Source organism: Vipera berus, assembly GCF_964194415.1.
Source record: "Vipera berus genome assembly, contig: HAP1_SCAFFOLD_202, whole genome shotgun sequence".
In the NCBI taxonomy this organism is placed as follows: Eukaryota; Metazoa; Chordata; class Lepidosauria; order Squamata; family Viperidae; genus Vipera; species Vipera berus.
Window position 1 is genome coordinate 173 of NW_027673530.1, and position 19,797 is coordinate 19,969.

The 19,797-nt window shown below is 45.0% G+C and overlaps 1 protein-coding gene across 1 annotated transcript in view; it reads left to right on the forward strand.

The window, feature by feature from the left end:
* Positions 1-17,176: 17,176 nt before the first annotated feature.
* The window catches only part of LOC308679331 (copine-2), a gene marked incomplete at both ends in the record, with an annotated part of 41,808 nt that continues 39,187 nt past the window's right edge, over positions 17,177-19,797 (forward strand). The window contains one exon of the mRNA XM_081346938.1: positions 17,177-17,248. Within this exon, the coding sequence (XP_081203064.1) occupies positions 17,177-17,248 (72 nt within the window). The remainder of the gene's footprint in view (positions 17,249-19,797) is intronic.

The window sequence follows — 19,797 nt, forward strand, 5'->3', positions numbered from 1 at the left end:
TTTGTCGAGTAAGATGTCATTTATGAGATGGGTTGTCCCAAAATTTATTGATTATGTGCTATTGTGTTGGTATTGATTCTGCTATCGATTTTATGCATGAAGATATGGCCCTGACTTTCTCCTTTGGGTCTCTCAGTGGTGCAATGATCACCACTGTAACTAAGTCTAAGTCTTGATGTTGGTCATCTTCTTCTTTTCTTTCCTACTAGCATTTCAGTTTTTTCCCAGAGAGCAGGGTCTGGATGAGGCTGGAAGGACAAAGTTGGTAGGATAACTTGAGCCTGGTTATTTGTGTCTCAAGTGACATCTTTGGACTAATTTGTCCAATGATCCATCAGTTTGTTTTCTTGGCTGTCTGTGGAGGTCTCAGGCTGTTTTCTCCAGCTCTAGAGTTCAGAGACCTCAGTACTCTTCCGTTTCTTTGAAGTCTTAACTTTCACTTCCACAGAGGGTCATAGGAAATGCCATGGATTGCACGATTCTGATCTTTGTAGGTTTTATTTATTTTTATTTTATTTTAATTCCATTTATATCCCGCCCTTCTCCGAAGACTCAGGGCGGCTTTACAAGCTTAGCAGTAGCCTTCATTCTATGTATATGCCTGCTTATTAGGGCTTTCACACCCCCCCCAAGCGGCATTATTACAAAGTCAGCTTAATTGCCCCCAACAATCTGGGTCCTCATTTTACCTACCTCGGAAGGATGGAAGGCTGAGTCAACCTTGAGCCTGGTGGGACTCGAACCTGCACTGATTGCAGGCAGCTGGTGTTACTTAAGGAGGTTATGGAAACAGTTGGATCATCTGACTGCGGGGGGAAGGGGGAGGCGCTCTCATGAGACCCTCAAATCTGAGTGGTGAGAAGCCCTCAGGTAGGTCTGTTGTAACTACAAACTTTTGTAACTTGAGGGTGACCTGTATGCCCAAAGGTCTTCTCCTAAAAACGGTGTTTTGGCTTTAATAGATATGTTAAACCACTTGATTCAGATTTACTTATTTATTTACATTCAGGCAGAAAGGTCGTGGAATGAAGTCAGTAAAAGCTAATAATGACTTAATACTCCCTCCCTTCCTTTCCCTTTTATATTAAACCTCTTTAGAAGCCGGGCCTTTTCCGAGAGCAAGCTTTTACTGACTTGTTCGCACACTCCTGCCCCCAAACATGGATCCGTTTGTTTTGCCAATTCTCTCATGTGCAAAAGAGCCGTGAGACCGAAACAATTGCAAAGGGCTTGATAAAGAGATAATCTGGAACATTGGTGAGTAAGAGCAAGCTTACTACTTAGCAACAGGTATCTTAGCAACGGGCCTTCTTCTCACTGCACACGGAGGTGGCCTGCCTTTTCCATCCGTTCGCTGTGCGGATGAAAAGGAGCGCGCTCAGCCTGCGCAGGGAGTAAAGCCAGAAACCGTCCTATCTGAACCGTATTTTAAAAGGGCTGTTTCTCTCCATGTCCCGTTCTCTTTTATCTTGTGTATCCGTCAGGTGGGGAGAACAGCTTGTTCCATGCTTAATAATGACGCAAACCTATAGGGTGAGCTAGAGGGCTTGTGAGGCAGAACATGTGCTAGGAGATCACGCAACAACCTCTGGGGAAGTTTTAAAAGGTTTAACTCCTGGGCTGCATTGAAGACAAGAGAGGAAAAGAAGTAAGAACTCCAGAGAGTCTTTGAAGGTTTAACTAACTGCTGAAAAAGCCGGGCTAGAAAGCGTGCAGAGAAGAACAAAGAGGAAAAGGCGTCCATCATACAATGAACACTTGAGGGATCTCAGTATCTTTAAGGGTTAGGGATGTAGCCTAATGTAAGAGAAGGACCTGGGCAGACATGATAGCTGTCTTCCAATATTTGAGGGGTCATCGTAGCAAAGGGCGGGGTCAACTATTCTCCAAAGCAGCTGAAGGCAGGACAAGAAGCAATAGATGGAAACTAATCAAGGAGAAATCTAACAAAGAACTAAGGAGAAATGTCTTGTCAGTGAGAACAATCAACCAGTGGAACGGCTTGCCTTCAGAAGTTGTGGGTGCTCCATCACTGCAGGTTTTCAAGAACAGATTGGATAGCCATTTGTCTGGAATGCTATAGGGTCTCCTGCCTCCAAGGCTCTATCCAACCCTACCGTACATATGCTTTCTGTTTAAATGCATTTTAATATCTTCTAGCTTCTCTTCATTTTTATGTATCTTCTATGTATCTTATCTATTTTAATTGACTGCATCCCATCCTCTTTATGCAGATCTAGGGGCTGCAAGAAAGATTGGCTTGACACCCCCCCCCGCCGCCTTTGTGTATTACATTTAGATTCTTGTTTTCTGTACACTTTCTGTTTTAATATATTTATATAACTTGTTAGCTTTTCAGAATTTTTATGTAAAAGATAAAGGTTTCCTTGTTCCAGTTATATCTTGGTTTAGGGCAATGCCCCCCAACCTTTTGGGCACCAGGGACCGGTTTTGTGGAGAAAGGTTTTTCCGCGGACCAGAGAATGTGTGGTTTTGTGTGCTGCCTGCATCCCGTGGCTGGGGCTTTGCTTGTTTGTGCGGACCGGTTGCTGGCATGCCGTGGCTCGGTACTGGTCCACGGACGGGCGGTTGGGAACCCCGGGTCTAAGGCACAGTGCTCCTCTCTCTTTCTTAGTCAAGGGAACCAGCGTTTTCCGAAGACACTACCATGGTCATGCGGCCAACATGGCTATACGCCAAAGGCACACGAACAGTTTACCTTCACACCACAGTGGTGCCTATTTATCTACTCGCATGTGCATGCTTTCGAACTGCTGGGTGGGCAGGAGCTGGGGCAGGAGCGGGAGCTCACCCGGTCACGTAGCTTTCAGGTCTCAAACCCGGGCTGCCAGCTTACAAGCTCAGCATCTTTTAACTGCCGAGCCGTTGCACCCCTCATTTTTCTTATGTATCTTCTGTGTTTTTTCACTGACTGCATCCCACCCTCCTTATGCTGGTCTGTGACCGTAATAAAGATTTGATTGGTTGATTGACTACCCTTTGGATACTACATGGATATGAAGGTATTGGAGATATAATAGATTCAAAGTACGTATAGTCGAGGCTATGGTCTTCCCAGTTGCAATGTATGGCTGTGAAAGTTGGACCATAAAAAAGGCTGAGCGCCAAAGAATTGAGGCCTTTGAACTATGGTGCTGGAGAAGACTGCTGCAAGTCCCGTGGACTGCAAGGCGATCAAACCGGTCAGTCCTAGAGGAGATCAACCCTGACTGCTCTTTAGAAGGCCAGATCCTGAAGCTAAAACTCAAATACTTTGGCCACCTAATGAGAAGGAAGGACTCACTGGAGAAGAGCCTCATGCTGGGAAAGGTTGAGGGCAAGAGAAGAAGGGGACGACAGAGAAGGAGGTGGCTGGATGGAGTCACTGAAGCAGTAGGCATGAGCTTAAATGGACTCCAGAAGATGGTAGAGGACAGGAAGGCCTGGAGGAACGTTGTCCATGGGGTCGCGATGAATCGGACACGACTTCGCAACTAACAACAAATAATAGATTTAGGCCATCAGGTGATTGCCTAAAGGAAACCAAGCCCGTTTCTCCTTTGGAAGGACAGACACTAAAGCTGACGCTCAAACAGGCCACTCATTGGAGAAGACCCTGATGTTGGGAAAGAGGGAAGTCAAAAGGAGAAGGGGATGGCAGAGGACGAGAGGGCTACAGTAGATATTGTTATCGACACAATAAACCTAAGTTTGGGCAAACTCTGGGAGACAGGAGGATGGAGGGCCTGGCACGCTGTGGTCCATTAGGTTGCAAAGAGTTTGGATACAACTTAGTGATTGAACAACGACGACAAAACACACCAAAGCTAATCAACAATTAATCAGTGGAACGGCTTGCCTTCAGAAGTTGTGGGTGCTCCATCCCTGGAGGCTTTTAAAAAGAGACTGGACAGCCTCTTGTCTGGAATTGTACAGGATCTCCTGCTTGAGTAGCGGGTTGGGCTAGAGGACCTCCGAGGTCCCTCCCAACTCTTATTATTCTGTAAATTCTGTAGTCCTGTAAATGGAGGAGAGGAGGTCTATAGGAGGTTCTGCCTGTTTCTGTGGCTCTGTTGCCACGGTCAAGCATCTCTTCCTTGTTTTCATTCAGAGAGCTGAACACTGTGGTGTTTCTTGGCTGTCTGTTTTTTTGTCTCTTGAAGTTTTCTTTCTGGTCCTCATCATTTGCGTCTTGTGGATTCACTGAGATGATACAAACAGAGGACCTGCCCATAGGTTAACATGCTGGATGAACTTTGCCAAAATATGGCTCTAAAGAAAGAGGGCCTGAAGCCCAGTTGTGATTTCCAGCACTGAATGTGGAAAACAACCATTTAACACACACACACCCCAAAAAACCCCAGATGGCAAGTCCATCTGGCTGCTTAATTTCAAATGATGGCTCTTTTGCTATTTCTGTGAACAGCCTTAATGGGGCCTTAATTGTGTGCTTTGCTGATCTCCGGTTTGGCCATAACAGAATGGAGCTTTCCAAGCCTCCTTCTAGTGGAATTGTGTTTCTTCTGCTACAGAGGACCATGGGTGAGGGAATCCCGAGCCTGGGAGTGATGTGGAGTCTCTGGCTGACGTCTGGGCCAATCCTGCTCTCCAGATGTGCTGGAGAATGACTTGTCTTCTATGGCCTGCCACATCTGGAGGGATTCTGGTTGGGGAATATTGTGCCAATCCCCTTGTCACCAGGGCTGTGACTTATTTCAAAGGAGCTGATATGTGCACCAAAGCAACTGTAATTGGGAGGGCCGGGGTGGGAAGGGGAGAGAATGGGAAAAAGGGATGGCAGTGAAATGCAGAAAGTCCAGGCACTGGCAGTAAGCTCACAAAGATTCACAAAGCACCGTTAGGATCTTACGGGCTGTCCATTCTTCATTTAATCGAAAGGGGACTGTGTTTTACTGCGCCATAAATCTGTCTATGTGGGAATGACCAAAGGAGACAGGAGGAAGAGCCACAGAGAGGACAACCAGCTCACAGAAGTCTTGCAAGATTTTGTTAACGTAATAACAAATAATTTTTATTATGAAGATGGAGCTTCTTCTCCTTCTTCTTCTTCTTCTTCTTCTTCCTCCTACTCCTACTCCTACTCCTACTCCTACTCCTTTTGTAAGAAGTTTCTTTGTCAAAGGGGTGTGTGTAGGGGCTATATGGAAGAAAATAAGTTTGGTTCTATGCCTGCCTCACGAATACATTTTACAACTTGCTCTGATTTGTCACCTGCCGAGTAGCAAACCTGCTGTTACTGCTGCTGAAAACTCTCCTAGTGCCATTCAGTCTCCCTCTGCACCCAGTTGCTCAGCAATCAAGTCAGAAAGGTTGCAGAAAAATTATCTCCATGGAATAGAGGGGAATCAGGCCAACACCTGAAGTCTTGATGAAGTCTTATCAGCTGTACAAATGGCTTGGCCCAGAATGGCCTTGTTGCTCTCTCCCAATTGAAGGAAGCCTTCTGCTGGAAGTCTGGAGATTCTCAGTCATCCAGGTCATGGATGTCCCAAAGGTGCTTTTTCAAAAGGCAACTGTGCTTCGTTATTTTTTTTTTCCCTTGAAGACATTTCACTTCTCACCCAAGAAGCTGCTTCAGTTCTAACTGAATGGTGTAGAATGGAAGGGTTTATATTCCTTGCAATCATTTGATCGTTTGCACTCTCTCTGAGAGTCGTTGAGGCTGCTGGAGGTTTATCTGTGCCCTCGGGGTCACCTGAATAGTGCAAATGGGTGTCCTTTCAGCCTTTTCAAGAAGGTTCCACACCCAATTGCACTTCTTGGATGTCCCAGGAAAAACAAAGAAAAAGCACCTTTGGAACCAGGCACATATTATCATCTTTGGTGGGCATGCCCTAAAGCTAAGATTTCGGTCAAGAATACGTATATGGCTAGAGAAAACGACTAAAAAAAACACATATGATTTTAAGCCAGAATTATTTCTGTTAGGTATAATAGCAAGGAGGGACGCGGTGGCTCAGTGGGTTAGGACGCTGAGCTTGTCGATCAGAAGGTCGGCAGTTTGGTGGGTCGAATCCCGAGTGCCGCGTAACAGAGTGAGCGCCTGTTACTCATCCCAGCTTCTGCCAACCTAGCAGTTCGAAAGCACATAAAAAGGCAAGTAGAAAAATAGGGACCACTCCGGTGGGAAGGTAACAGCGTTCCATGCACCTTTGGCGTCTAGTCATGCCGGCCACGTGACCACGGAGACGTCCTCGGACAAGCGCTGGCTGTTCGGCTTTGAAACAGAGATGAGCACCGGCCCCTAGAGTTGGAAACGACTAGCGTGCATGTGCGGGGGAACCTTTACCTTTACCTTTATAATTGCAAGACAGTATGAGAAAGAATGTGTATATTTAATGTTACATGTACTAACCGCAGCGAGAATTGTATTTGCTCAACATTGGAAAGATGAAGAATTACCAGTGGAGGAAGAGATAATTAAGACAATTTTGGACTGTGCAGAAATGGACAGTCTGACATTAAAAATGAAGGAGAAAGAAGACTCAGAATATTTTAGAACATGGGATACATTTTATCAATGGCTAGAAAAACGAGGTAGAGAGAAAGGAGTTTAACATGCAAGTACACTAAATATCGGAACCCAGATAACACGTTGCTGATAAAATACTAAGGATGTGTGATTATAAAAAATTAATAAAATATTGTTCAAAAAGAAAGAAAAAGCACCTTTGGGACCTTCTCCTGGAAGAAAGCAGAAGAAGACTTGGCTGCCTTTGTCGAAAGGAGAGAAAGGCGGGTCAGTGGGGTTGAATGAATAGAGCTTTTGTAAGTGTGCAATACATAACCACTTGATTCATTCAACTTGATTCACTCATTGATTCATTGCACGGTTGACTTTGGAGGATTTGCACCACTCGTATGAATGAAAGAGTCACAGTGTCCTACCAACAGTTCTCAGTCTATGCCCTTCCAGTTTTAAACAGAAGGATTCAGAGTCTGCGTAGTCTTGGGCGTGAGGCATTTTTCCAAGTGGCCAGTGCGAATTACATACCTTCTGCTGCTGTCTTCTTGAGTTGGATAAACCTTCAAAGAAAAAGCATCTTCAGGAAGATCTCAGATTTCTGTCAGCTTTTCCTCTAAAACTTAGACCTGGAGCCAGTTCAGAAGGTCTGTTTTGCTCCAAGGCAAACGAGAAAAGCAGGCTCCTGCTTTTATGCAGGATAGATAAGGAGCATGGTGGCTCATGGGGTTAGGACGCTGGGATGGAGTTAGCAAGCCTGCATTTCAGACCCAAGTGCTGCCATGGGGCGGGGTTGAGCTCCCCACCCTTTGCTCCAGGTTCGCTCCAGGTCCTGCTGGGGACATGAAAAGAGCCCCCAATTGGGCGTCTGCCAGGCAACGGAGCTGTCACTGCTCATCCTTTCAACCCCAAAGTGCCTCGGTACTTCTGTCCCAAGTGCTTTGCCACGGGATACGCAGTACTTGGCCTAACAGTGGTACCTGTGAGAGGGGAGTCTAGACATCCACTCTGTGTCCTAGTGGACCACCACTTAAGTGTGAGCCAGCAGTGTGCTGCAGATGTCAGAAAAGCCAACGCAGTCCTAGGGAGCATGAACAGGGATAGCGTCAGGATCGGAAAAAGTGATAGTGCCGCTCTATACCGCACAATACTTTCTGAATACACGATTCAGAAAAGATGCTGAGACTCTAACAAAGAGTGCACAGAAAAGCTACGAAAATTGATAAGGGGTCTGGAGGCCAAATCATAACTGTTGAGGGAGCTAGGTAAATCTAGCCCGGGGGTAGGCAACCTTGGCTCTTTTATAACTCGTGGACTTCAACTCCCAGAATTCCTGAGCCAGCTCTGTTGAGGGGAAAGGGAGAGGTTTCCAAGCTGAGCCATGCTTGCTCAGGAATTCTGGGAGTTGAAGTCCACGAGTCATAAAAGAGCCAAGGGTTGCCTACCCCTGGGCTAGCCTATCAAAGACAAGAATTGGGGGGGGGACGCCTATGGAGATGCTCAGTCACCCAGGTCATGGTTGTTCCAAAGGTGCTTTTTCAAGATGCAACTGGACTTTCTTGTTTTTCCTTCGAAGATGTTTCGCTTCTCATCCAAGAAGCTTCTTCAGCTCTGACTGGATGGTGGGGAATGGAAGGATTTATACCCCTTGCAGACAGCTGGTCATTTGCCTTCTTTTAGAGAGTCGTTGAGGCCACTTGGAGCTTTGTCTGTGTCTTCAGGGTCACCTGCATGGTGTAAATGGGTGTGGAGCCTTCTTGGAACTGCTGAAAAGACTGCGTTGTAGACCGGAGACCAGTGGTGTTGTATCCCTCCCCCTCTGTTGAGAGAGGGCTGTTCAATTTTGACATAGATGGCCTCTTTGACCCCTCTTTCGAACCTTCCATTCCCCACCATCCAGTCAGAGCTGAAGAAGCTTCTTGGATGAGAAGCGAAATGTCTTCAAAGAGAAAAAAGAAAGTCCAGTTGCTTCTTGAGAAAGCACCTTTGGGACAATTGGAGTGGGGGGGGGGCATGAAAACTGTCTTGATTGGCTGTCACAGAGAAGAGGGTGTCAATTTACTCTCAATAAAAACTTCTATATAAAAAAAATTTACTCTCCATATAAGGAGGAATTTCCTGACAGTGAGAACTACTAACCAGTGAAACATCTTGCCTTCCGGAGTTATGGGTGCTGCTCCATTGCTGGAAGTTTTCAAGAAAAGCTTGGACAGCCTTTTGTCTGGGATGGAATAAAGACGCTTGTCATGGGCAGGGGGTTGGACTAGAAGACCTCCAAGGTCCCTTCCAGTCCTATGATTCTATGAAATGTGGCGTGAAAAAAAATGTCTTCAAGAAGATCTTGGACTTCTGCCAGCTGGAGCCAACTCAGAAGATCTGCTTCGGTTCAAAGCAAAAGGTGGGAGGGTGCCACTGAGTTTCTTATCTCAGCTTTAATTGCTTTGCCCCCCTCCCTTCCCCCCCCTGCCCTGAAACAGCTTCTCTTAATGGTCTGTTGCTCCAGGCTTTCTCCCCAGTGGTGGGAGTTTAAATGGAGACTTTCCTCTTCTGGAAAAATTGAAAAGACTCAGAGACAAGAACTATTTGCTTTCTTTCTGCTCTCTCATTCAAGATGATGCCATATTGAGCCTGCTTCCCGAAAAGCAACAATATCTTCAAGTAATATATTGTGTAATGATAAAACAGCACGGCGTAAAGAATGAAAAATGGGAGAGCTTTCCTTTCTTTCTTTAAACCAACCTAAGGAAATGCAAATTGTAAGACAATTGACAAGGCGCTTTGCAAAACAAAACAGAAGGACTGAAGGAGAAAGAGCTGAAAGAGGAAAAAGAAAATAAAAGCAGAGATTAAAAAGAAGAGGACTGATGCCTCCTTAAATCAAGGATGTGCAACTTCTCTAAACCTTGCTCTCTGCATGAGCTGCTCTCCAGAAGGTAGACTAGGCCAAAAAAGTCATTTTGTTCTTTTTTAATTGACATTAAATACGGTTCATCGCTTTCCTCTCCAGGCGTTGAGTCATTTCCCCACTTTGGTTTACATGAGAACTGCACAGACCCCACCTGAGTCTTTCAGAGGCTGAAAACTGCTGAGACCTTGAAGATCGGATGAAGATTTGGCTTAAATCAGGGATCTCCAAACTTGGCAACTTTAAGACTTGTGGACTTCAACTCCCAGAATTCCCCACCCAACCAAAGTGGTGCCTCCATAGCTTCCTCAGGAGAATTGAACAGTTGCAGGAATTGGGTATGTCTAGTCTAGTGAAGGGACGCGGTGGCTCAGTGGGTTAGGATGCTGAGCTTGTCGATCAGAAGGTTGGCAGTTTGGCGGGTCGAATCCTGAGTGCCACGTAGCAGAGTGAGCGTCTGTGACTCGTCCCAGCTTCTGCCAACCTAGCAGTTTGAAAGTACGTAAAAATGCAAGTAGAAAAATAGGGACCACTACGGTGGGAAGGCAACAGCGTTCCGTGCGCCTTTGGCGTCTAGTCATGCTGGCCACATGACCACGGAGACGTCCTCGGAGAAGTGCTGGCTCTTCAGCTTTGAAACGGAGATGAGCACCGGCCCCTAGAGTCGGAAACGACTAGTAGACATGTGCGGGGGAACCTTTACCTTTACCTAGTCTAGTGAAAAGAAGGGCAAATTCCAATATTTGAGGGGCTGCCACAGAGGCCTTCTGTGATTTGGATTATAGGACACAGTGGTGGATGCAGAAATCCTTCCTGAAGCCACTTTGAAATAGTTTCATTGATTGATTGCTGTCAAGTCCCTTATGCCTCTCAGCAAGCACATGGATAGATCAGGATGTTCTGTCCCCAACCTGGTTCTTTAGCTCTTCTATAATAAATCCATTGCCACAGTAACTAGGTCCATCCTTTGTCCTCTGCCTCTCTTTCCTTCCAACTTTCACAGCATTATGGATTTCTTAAAGAGTGTTGGACCTTCCATAGGTAGGTGGGTGGGTGGGTAGACAGACAGACAGAGACAGACAGAGACACAGACTACTCTTAATTGGAGACCACACAGACGTTTCGTGATGATCTGGCTGGTCAGGTCTTTCCAACCGTGGACCTATCACCACTGTCCACCATCCTGCTGGTCATCCTTCTTCTACTCATTCCTTTCTCTCCCAGAATGTGTCCAGAATATGATCGTTGGAGCCTGCTCGTTTGTGCCAAAAAGTCTCTAGGGGATGAAAAGAATCCTGGTTTTTGTAATATCAGTTAGAAACCTGGATCCATTTAGCAAGAAGCTGTGATTTTTTTTAACCATCATTTGATTAGTCTGACAATGAAGCAAAGGCAGGAATTGGTATTGTGCTAGGAAAGCAGATTGGGCAAATCAACAATTGCACAAGGAATAAAGCCCCAAACTGAACACCTCACATTACAGCTTAGCAAAGGGTTTGAACCAAGGCTGTGTAGAACAGAAGTCAAAATCAAGAAGTTCTTGCTTGCAGTCCTGGGAACTGGGGTTCTCCAGCTCCGAAGAAATGCAAATAAAGTTTGTGCTAACTTTTTGTGGTTGCGTACTTTGACATTTCTAAAAAGGCTTTCCCCACAGTGGCAGGACTGGTTGAGGATTAGGAGGGTTGAAGCCCAGTAGACCTTGTGGAAAGCTGTTCCACTGAGTTTAGAGCGTGTGCATTCTTTGAGAATTAACAACAGCAAAACACACACACACACACACACACACCCCTCTCTGCTGAAATCTTTCCCAAAGGTTTTGCCCTCAGATATTAGCTCTTTATTAATGAAAGAGGTTTTTTTAAAAAACAAAAAACAACACCTTATCAAGTCTAAACTATTTGTCAGCCATAGAGAAGGCTTTGGTCATGCAATTCTCTTGACGTGGTTCCACAATGAATCTATTTTCTGCTTTCATACAACACACTGAGCCAGAAATAAATTGAATGGGCGAGCTCCCCCAAAAGAAGAACTCTGTGAAGTAAAAAAGCTTGACTTAGTCTCTGCATTCTTCTAATTTTCTTGGCGATTCTGTGAAAGCAGTTCTGCCTGGAATCTTCTTCCGTGACTGCCCAGTCGCTTCCTGGCAGTTCCCCAGCTGTCGAGAAATACTGGTCTCCATTCCAATCTCTGTTAGAGGGGCAGCGTGCCAGTTAGATTTTTTCCTATGGATGTCTGTGGAGATGCTCAGTCATCCAGGAACGGTTGTCCGAAAGGTGCTTTTTCAGGTGGCAACTTTTTCTTTGAAGACATCTCACTTCTCATCCAAGAAGCTTCTTCGGTTCTGACTGGATGGTCGGGAATGGAAGGATTTATACGCCTTGCAGACGGCTGGTCATTTGCCTTCTTTTAGAGAGTCATCACCATCTATGGCCTTCCCAGCAAGCTTCTGAAGAGCAAGGTCAGCAGGAGTCCACTTAACGATCTTGTGATCACTGAACATCTGCAGTGATTCGCTTAACATCTGTGGCAAAAACACCATGAGCCAGCAGTGTGCAGAAGCCACCAAAAAAAGCTAATACGATCCTGGGTTGTATAAACAGAGGCATAGAATCAAGATCACACAAAGTATTACAAAGCCCTAGTGAGGCCACACCTCGAATTCTGCAGCCAGTTTTGGTCACCATATCACAAAAAAGATGTTGAGAGTTTGGAAAGAATTCAGAGAAGAGCAACTAAGAGGATCAAAGGCCTGGAGAATAAAACATACGAAGAACGGCTTCAGGACTTGGGTTTGGCTAACTAGTCTAAAGAAAAGAAGAAACAGGGGAGACGTGATAGCAGTATTCCAGTATCTGAGGGGCTGCCACAAAGAAGAAGAGGGGATCACGTTATTCTCCAAAGCACCAGAGGGCAGGACGAGAAACAATGGTTGGAAACTGATCAAAGAGAGAAGCAGCCTGGAATTAAGTGGAAATTTCCTGACAGTGAGGACAATCAACCAGTGGAACAGCTTTGCCTCCAGAAATCGTGGGAGCTCCATCACTGGAAATTTTCAAGAAGAGATTGGACGATCACCTGTCTGAGATGGCATAGGTTCTCCTGCTTGAGCAGGGGGCTGGACTAGAAGACCTCCAAGGTCCTTTCCAGCTCTATTCCATTCTTCATTCTATCCCATCCCATCCAATCCCATCCCATATTCTATTCTGTTCCGTTCCGTTCCATTCCATTCCATTCCATATTTTCTATTCTATTCTGTTCTGTTCTGTTCTGTTCTGTTCTATTCTATTCTATTCTATTCTGTTCTGTTCTGTTCTGTTATGTTATGTTATGTTCTGTTATGTTATGTTCTGTTCTGTTCTATTCTATTCTATTCTATTCTATTCTATTCATAAAATTGGAGGCAGCTTAACCAACCACCTTGCTTAGCACAGGTAGTTGCCGACTTACGACCACAGTTGAGCCCAAAACCTGTGTTGCTGAGTGAAACATCAGTTAAGTGAGTCTTGCTCCATGTTATGACCTTCCTTGACACAGTTGTTAAGTGAACCATTGCAGTTGTTCAGTTAGTAACATGGTTGTTAAGTGAATCTGGCTTTCCCATTGACTGCTTGTCAGAAGATCTCAAAAGGTGATCACATGATCTGCAACCGTCATAAATATGAATCAGTTGCCAAGCCACGGGGAGGCTGCAACGGTCCTAAGTGTGAAAAATGGGCATAAGTCACTTTTTTCAGTGCCATTGTAACTTTGAACAGCCACTAAATGAACTTGTGGACCGAAGTCCACAAATCTTAAAGTTGTCAAGGTTGCCGACCCCTGGTCTAGTGGCTAAGGCACCACTCTAGAAAGCAGGAGGTGTTGAATTCAAGTCCTGCCTTAGGCACGAAAGCCAGCTGGGAGACTTTGGGCCAGTCATTCTCTCTCGGTCCAACCCACCTCACAGGGTTGTTGTTCTGCAGAAAATAGGTGGAGGAAAGTGTGTTTGCCACGCTTGCTGCCTTGAGTTATTTGTAAAAATAATAAAGGTGGGATGTAGAAAAATAAAGTAAACTAGTAGCCGATCACAAACGCCCTAATTAAGAACTAAAAGCCACACGCACAACCAGGCACCATATAAACACAACGATCCAGTGCACACAGAGAGAGAAGTTCCCTCAGACTGGGCTCCAGCATGAGCCCCAAGGCTTGGAAGAATAAAACTTTGGTCCCGGCGACCAATTCCGGTTGGATCCTGCAATAAAGACACGTATTCAGCGTTGCCATCTTCACTCTGGGTGTGCTGGCTGGAGGCCCTGGAGATGGTAGTATCAGCATCTGGACACGGCCAGTTGGAGTTAAGGCTGCTGGAACGATTCTTTGCCCCGAACAGGTGCTGTTCAGAACACAGAAGCGAAGTGGGTGGAAAGGAAGCGTTGCCAAAGCTTTTGCAAATGTTCCCCACAGTGTCTCTGCTTTTGAGTGCCACAGTGGGGTGGCCGAGCTCGCAGGCAGGCAAAAGGTTTCTAGCCTTTAATTTTAAATCAGATTATTACCAGTCAGGTAAAAAGTATATATTAAAACGTAGTTTAGCAGTTGTTTCTGGTGAGATGTGTGTGTGTGTGTGTGTGTGTGTGTGTCTGTGTGTGTCTGTGTGTGTCTGTGTCTTGTGTGTCTACCTCTGTGTAAGAGTGTGTATGTGTGTGTGTGTGTGTGTGTCACAGTTCCTCAGTTTTATGCATGCTTAACACTGTTCCGGAAGTACCTTTCTTTAAATTTTAAAACGTGTGTGTGTCTGTGTCTCTGTGTGTCTCTGTGTCTGTGTCTGTGTGTCTACGTGTGTGTGTGTGTGTGTGTGTTTCACAGTTCCTCAGTTTTATGCATGCTTAACACTGTTCCGGAAGTACCTTTCTTTAAATGTTAAAACGTGTGTGTGTCTGTGTCTCTGTGTGTCTCTGTGTCTATGTGTGTGTAAGTGAGTGTGTGTGTGTTTCACATTTCCTCAGTTTTATGCTTGCTTAACACTGCTCCAGAAGTACCTTTCTTTAGATTTTAAAACCTTCCTTAACTAAAAGGGGGGTGGTGAGGTAAAATTTGGAGTAGCAGAGATTGTAAAGTAAAGAATCATAGAGCAGAATAATACGGTTTGGAAGGGACCTTGGGGGTCTTCTAGTCCAACCCCTGCTCCAGCAGGAGAACCTCTACTAGGGGTGTCCAACCTTGGCAACTTTAAGACCTGTGGACTTCAACTCCCAGAATTCCCCAGCTGGCTTGCTTTCTTCAGGACTTGCTTGCTGTCCTTTGCTGTCCATGGAGTTTAGAACGCAGCCTCCATGAACATTTCTGTACAGATGAACAGTTTTTCGATCAATTACACCATTGAGGTTTTGGGTGCAATCCAGCTGAATCTACTACTGTGCAATTACCTCAAACATATATTTTTATCAAGGTGTTGGCACCTTCTCTTATTCTGCCCTGCTGTATTTCATCTTTTCACAAATAGAAATTTCATTAAGGAGGAAAAAACCCGAGTAGCTTTTTTTATGGTGAAGTTAACAACAGTGGAGCTGGAAAGGATGATAAATAAGGGGTGATGGGCAGAATATTTAGACCCCCATTCTGAGTCTACATACTCATTCCAAGACCAGTTTGCTTTCTAACTTCAGGTTTTCCTCTACTGAACAATGGAAGAAGAGAAAAAGTCAATTACCAACCGATTTTGGGTCTTTTCCACTAGCGAAATCTCTGTGACTCAGTTTCTTCAGATCACTTTGAAAGCAAATAGTGGCTAATAAGAAAAAGCTATTTTCAGCCCTGGCCAATGTCATTCTCTTTATCTATCTCTTTCTCTCACCTCCTACACACCAACATTTCCCAGGCAAGATCTGGAAAGAGGAGGAGAATTCTTGAAGAGGGTACAAGCAGATCAGTATCCCCTTAGTAGCTCTGATTGCAACCTTCAGAACATAGAAGGTGAAGCATAGAACATCAGATTTGGAAGGGACCTTGGAGGTCTTCTAGCTCAACCCCCTGCTAGAGCAGGAGACTTCATGCCATTTCAGACCAATAGTTGCCCATCTCTTCTTAAAAGCCTCCAGTGATGGAGCACCCACAACTTGTGAAGGCAAGCCATTCCACTGGTTGATTGTCCTCACTGTCAGAAAATTTCTCCTTAATTCCAGGTTGCTTCTCTCCTTGATTAGTTTCCATCCGTTGTTTCTTGTGTCGCTTTCTGGTCCTTTGGAGAAGAACGTGACCCCCCCTCTTCTTTGTGGCAGCCCCTCAAATACTGGAATATTGCTATCGTGTCACCCCTAGTCCTTCTTTTCTGTAGACTGGCCATACCCAATTCCTCCAACTGTTCTTCATATCTTTTAGCCAGATGTCTTGGATAGGATTCCATCAGGCATTAATATCTAGAGTGATGAGAAATGGAGTCCCAAGTGGAGGAAAGCAACCTGAAAGACTACAAATATGAAGGAGCCTCTTAATCAGGACTAACCAAAATGGCTCAAGGATCTGCAGGATTGTTAAGTTCTGAAGAACTGGAACGCTTGTGCAATCTTTTATGTAATCTTGCGTTAATCTCAATAAAAGTATCATCCAATGTTGTACTTTGGATTTTTTTTCAAAGGACTGGCACAATTCTGTTGCTTTTATGTGCTCCAAAAGATGCACCCATTTAATGGTGATTCGAATATGATGAAATGCTTGGCAGCGAGGTGTACTTTATGTGCTGATAATGGGTTTGTATTCAGTGCATGAATTTGTGTTATTTTTCAGGCAGGGGAAAAAAAAATCTCCATTTATTGCATCTACCTCTTTCTTACTCATATCGTTCCCGTTTCCCCCATTTTTTTTCTTTGCTTAAAAGCAAATGTGTGGGAATAAAAAGGAAGCAGCCGTGTGAGAATTCAGTGGTACTTAGGAAAAAAAAAGGTTGCAAAGATGCCAAGAAAAGATAAATTATGGAAACTTCAGTCATTTGCACCAATTGAGCTGAGCACTCAGATTCCTTCCTTCTCAAGTTTGACTCAGTCCCTGCCTGCCAACATCTGTTATTTAGTTGTCACATTTAGGTCTTAATTTCCTCCAAAGAAACTAAGATATCCAAAGTATATATGGCTCAAACTCCCAATTTTAGCCCCCATTCCAATTTGCAGGGTAGGCTGGCTTTATTTTTATTTATTGCTAATGTATCTGTGCTGTTCCATTGTAACCCGCAAATCATGCACAAGAACAGCAACATCCCTCCCCCAACACACACACACACAAGACAGGTAGTCCTTGACTTATGACGACCGTTTATCATCAGTCGCTAAACAAGACGGATGATAAGTGTGTTGTCCTATTTGATGACCTTTTTTACCACAGTTGTTAAATGAATCAGTGTAGTTGTTAATTTAGTAACATGGTTGTTAAGTGAATCTGGCCTTCCCCATTGACTTTGCTTGTCAGAAGGCCAACGAAAGGGGCTCAGGGGACCACGAGATGTGGCAACCGTCATAAACCTCAATCCGTTGCCAAGCGTCTGAATTTTGATCACATGGGGATGCAGGAACGGTCGTAAGGGTGAAAAACAGTCGGCTTTCCTTCAGTGCCCTTCTAACTCTGAACGGTCGCTAAGCTAAGTCAAGGGCTTAGCTGTATATGCTTCCTGACAATAATGACAATGATGATTCTTCAATTTGACTTTTTTGTCTCTCTCTCTCTCTCTCTTTTTTTCCTCGTGCCGAATTTCGTCTCTGGCTGCTGAAGAGATCCGATGGCTGGTTTGCTCATCATGGGCCCTTTCTGTTCTTGCTTTTCAGATAGCAGCCCAAGAGTTATTGGACAACCGGGTGATCACGCTCAGCATGGCTGGCAGGAAGTTGGATAAAAAGGTTTGTGTTTGAATTCCCCATCCTCACTGAGGCGTCCGTGCGGTGGCAGTTGACTAGATTCTTCTGTAGACTCCTGAGCAACGAACGGCAACTTAATTTACGTTGTCTCAAACTATCAACAAAAATGAGTCCAGCTGGAGTTGACCGCAGGCAGTCCTCGACTTGCAGGCACAGTGGAGCCCAACCAACATTTCTTTTGCTAAGGGAGACATTTGTTAAGTGAACTTTGCCCCATTGTACGACTTTCCCTGCCACGGTTGTTAAGTGAATCACTGCAGTTGTTAAGAGGGCAACACGGTTTATTACGTGAATCTGGCTTCCCCCTAGACTTGGCTTGTCAGTAAGTCACAAAAGGGGATCACGTCACCCCAGGAGATGCTGCGCCCGTCATTAATCTGAGCCAGTTGCCAAACAGCTGAATTTTGATCATGTGACCATGGGGAGGGTGCTGCAATGGTGGTAAGTGTGAGAAATGGCCATAAGTCACTTTTTTCAGTGCCGTGGTAACTTTGAACAGTCACTAAAAGAACTAGTGTAAGTTGAGGACTGGCTGTACTGAGAATCTCCATCCGACATATTGCAACGCAGTTTGGGGAGGAAAGCCCTGAAGGTTCCAGGCTGCCCACAATTTGAACCTCCAAGCTGGAAACAATTCTTGGCTCCAAAGGTGCAGATTGGTTAGAGACCAAGTGCGTTGCAGCATTGCATAGCCAGAGCTGAGAATCTCACGCCAAAATCCCAAACTTCTACTTTGCTACTTTACTTTACCGTTTCTCACTCACTCCCACCCCAGTCTAACCAATCAAGTTCATGCAAGATGCTTTCATAATGGCCAGTCCAAGTGGGGCTTTGGGGTGCAGCTCCCAGCTGGGTAACCTTGAGGCAGCGTCTCAAGGAAGTACAGCTTCTACTTTTGGTTTTGTTGTGATTCAGGGTCAGCCTGTGGGTTCGGCAGTTGGGTTGGACGACTCAGAGGAGGAGGAGGGGGGTGTTGAAGACCTTGCTGAGGGGGTTGAAGATCTTGCTGATGAGAGCCCTCAGCCAGGCCCCTCCCACTTGGTCACCACGGAGACCCAGCTGTGTGAGCCTGACAGCGTGGATGAAGATGACCCACAGCTGGCCCTGTTCAAGGACGCCCGATGCAGGAGGCAGTCAATTAGGAGTAAACAGAGGAAGGCAATGGGGCACCTCGGAAGGAGGCAGAGAGAAGCCACGCCCTGAACTCTATATAAGGGGAATGTGTGGGGAGGGCTGGTTTGCTGAAGGCAACCGCTCGGATAGTTCATGTTTCTTAAAGCTCCTGTTTCTTGGTTTGTCTTGTTCCGTTTGTTTTTGTTGCAATAAATTTGGCAGGTGTAATTCCAGCCTCTTGCCTTCTTGAAAAAGGGGTTGTCCCTGCCTTTTCTGCAGGGCCGGTAGCAGGCTGGTACAGAACAGGTTTTCCAAGCATTCCTCTTTGCATTCTTCCTCCCCGCAGCCCATGGCAGCCTGTCACCACCTAGCAGCAAAGCACAGCAAGCCTAATATGGCAGCTGACACCCCTGAGGTACATTGCAGTGACTCTCGGCTTGACTGTCTTACTCTGACGGGTGAAGCTGCTTGGAGGAGCAGCAAAAGGTCTCAAGCTAACAACAAAAATTAGTCCAGTTGCGCTGACTCAACCTGTAAACAGTTCTTTCTGGGTTACTGAGAATCTTCATTGACTTAATGCATGATCCTGTTCCTTTGCATCTGACACGTGTGCATTCACCAAGACGGCCTTAGTTGTATGTGTGTAATGTGAAAGAGAAAGACACACACACACACACACACACACACACACACAGAGAGAGAGAGAGAGAGAGAGAGAGAGAGAGAGAGAGAGAGAAAGAGATCATAGAGGAAATTACACTTGGTTACTTAATTCAACCAAGTGGCATTTTCACACAGCAGGTCAATTACCAGTTCTGAAAAGTTTCTATTAAAAATTATCCTGTTTCACTTTCGACAGCTCTTCCGCTTTGTTAGATCTTTCAAGAGGGAAAAGTCATGCCTTAAAAATTAATTACTTAGCACTTGGTCCTCAGTTGAAGCAATTTAGCATAAGTACGAGGAATCAGGATTACAGACTAGACTGAAGCAGACCCTGGAGGGCAGCAAATAGTTTTCCAGTGTAAATCCCAAAAGTAGCTGATAAAATGTTGGCATTTATCACAGGGAGAACTAATTAATCCTTTATTTATTTATTTATTTATTGTCATCTCAGTCGCTTATTATTGCCTTAGCAGAGCCCGTTGTTTTCTTTTTTCTTTTTTTATTAAAGAGTTTTACAAAAACAAGATTTTACAATATATCCCCAAATCCCCCCCCACCCCAAACCCGCCCACTTCCCCCCCCCACTTCCCAGAGCTAAATACAGGATTATAGTTATAATAATCATATTCTAAATAAGAATTATCCATAATATACAATTAACCAAATTCATAATGTGCTTTAACTCCCCTTTAACATAGATACATACAAAGTACTAACACTAAGATCAATAACAATATCCCTCTAAAATCTACTCA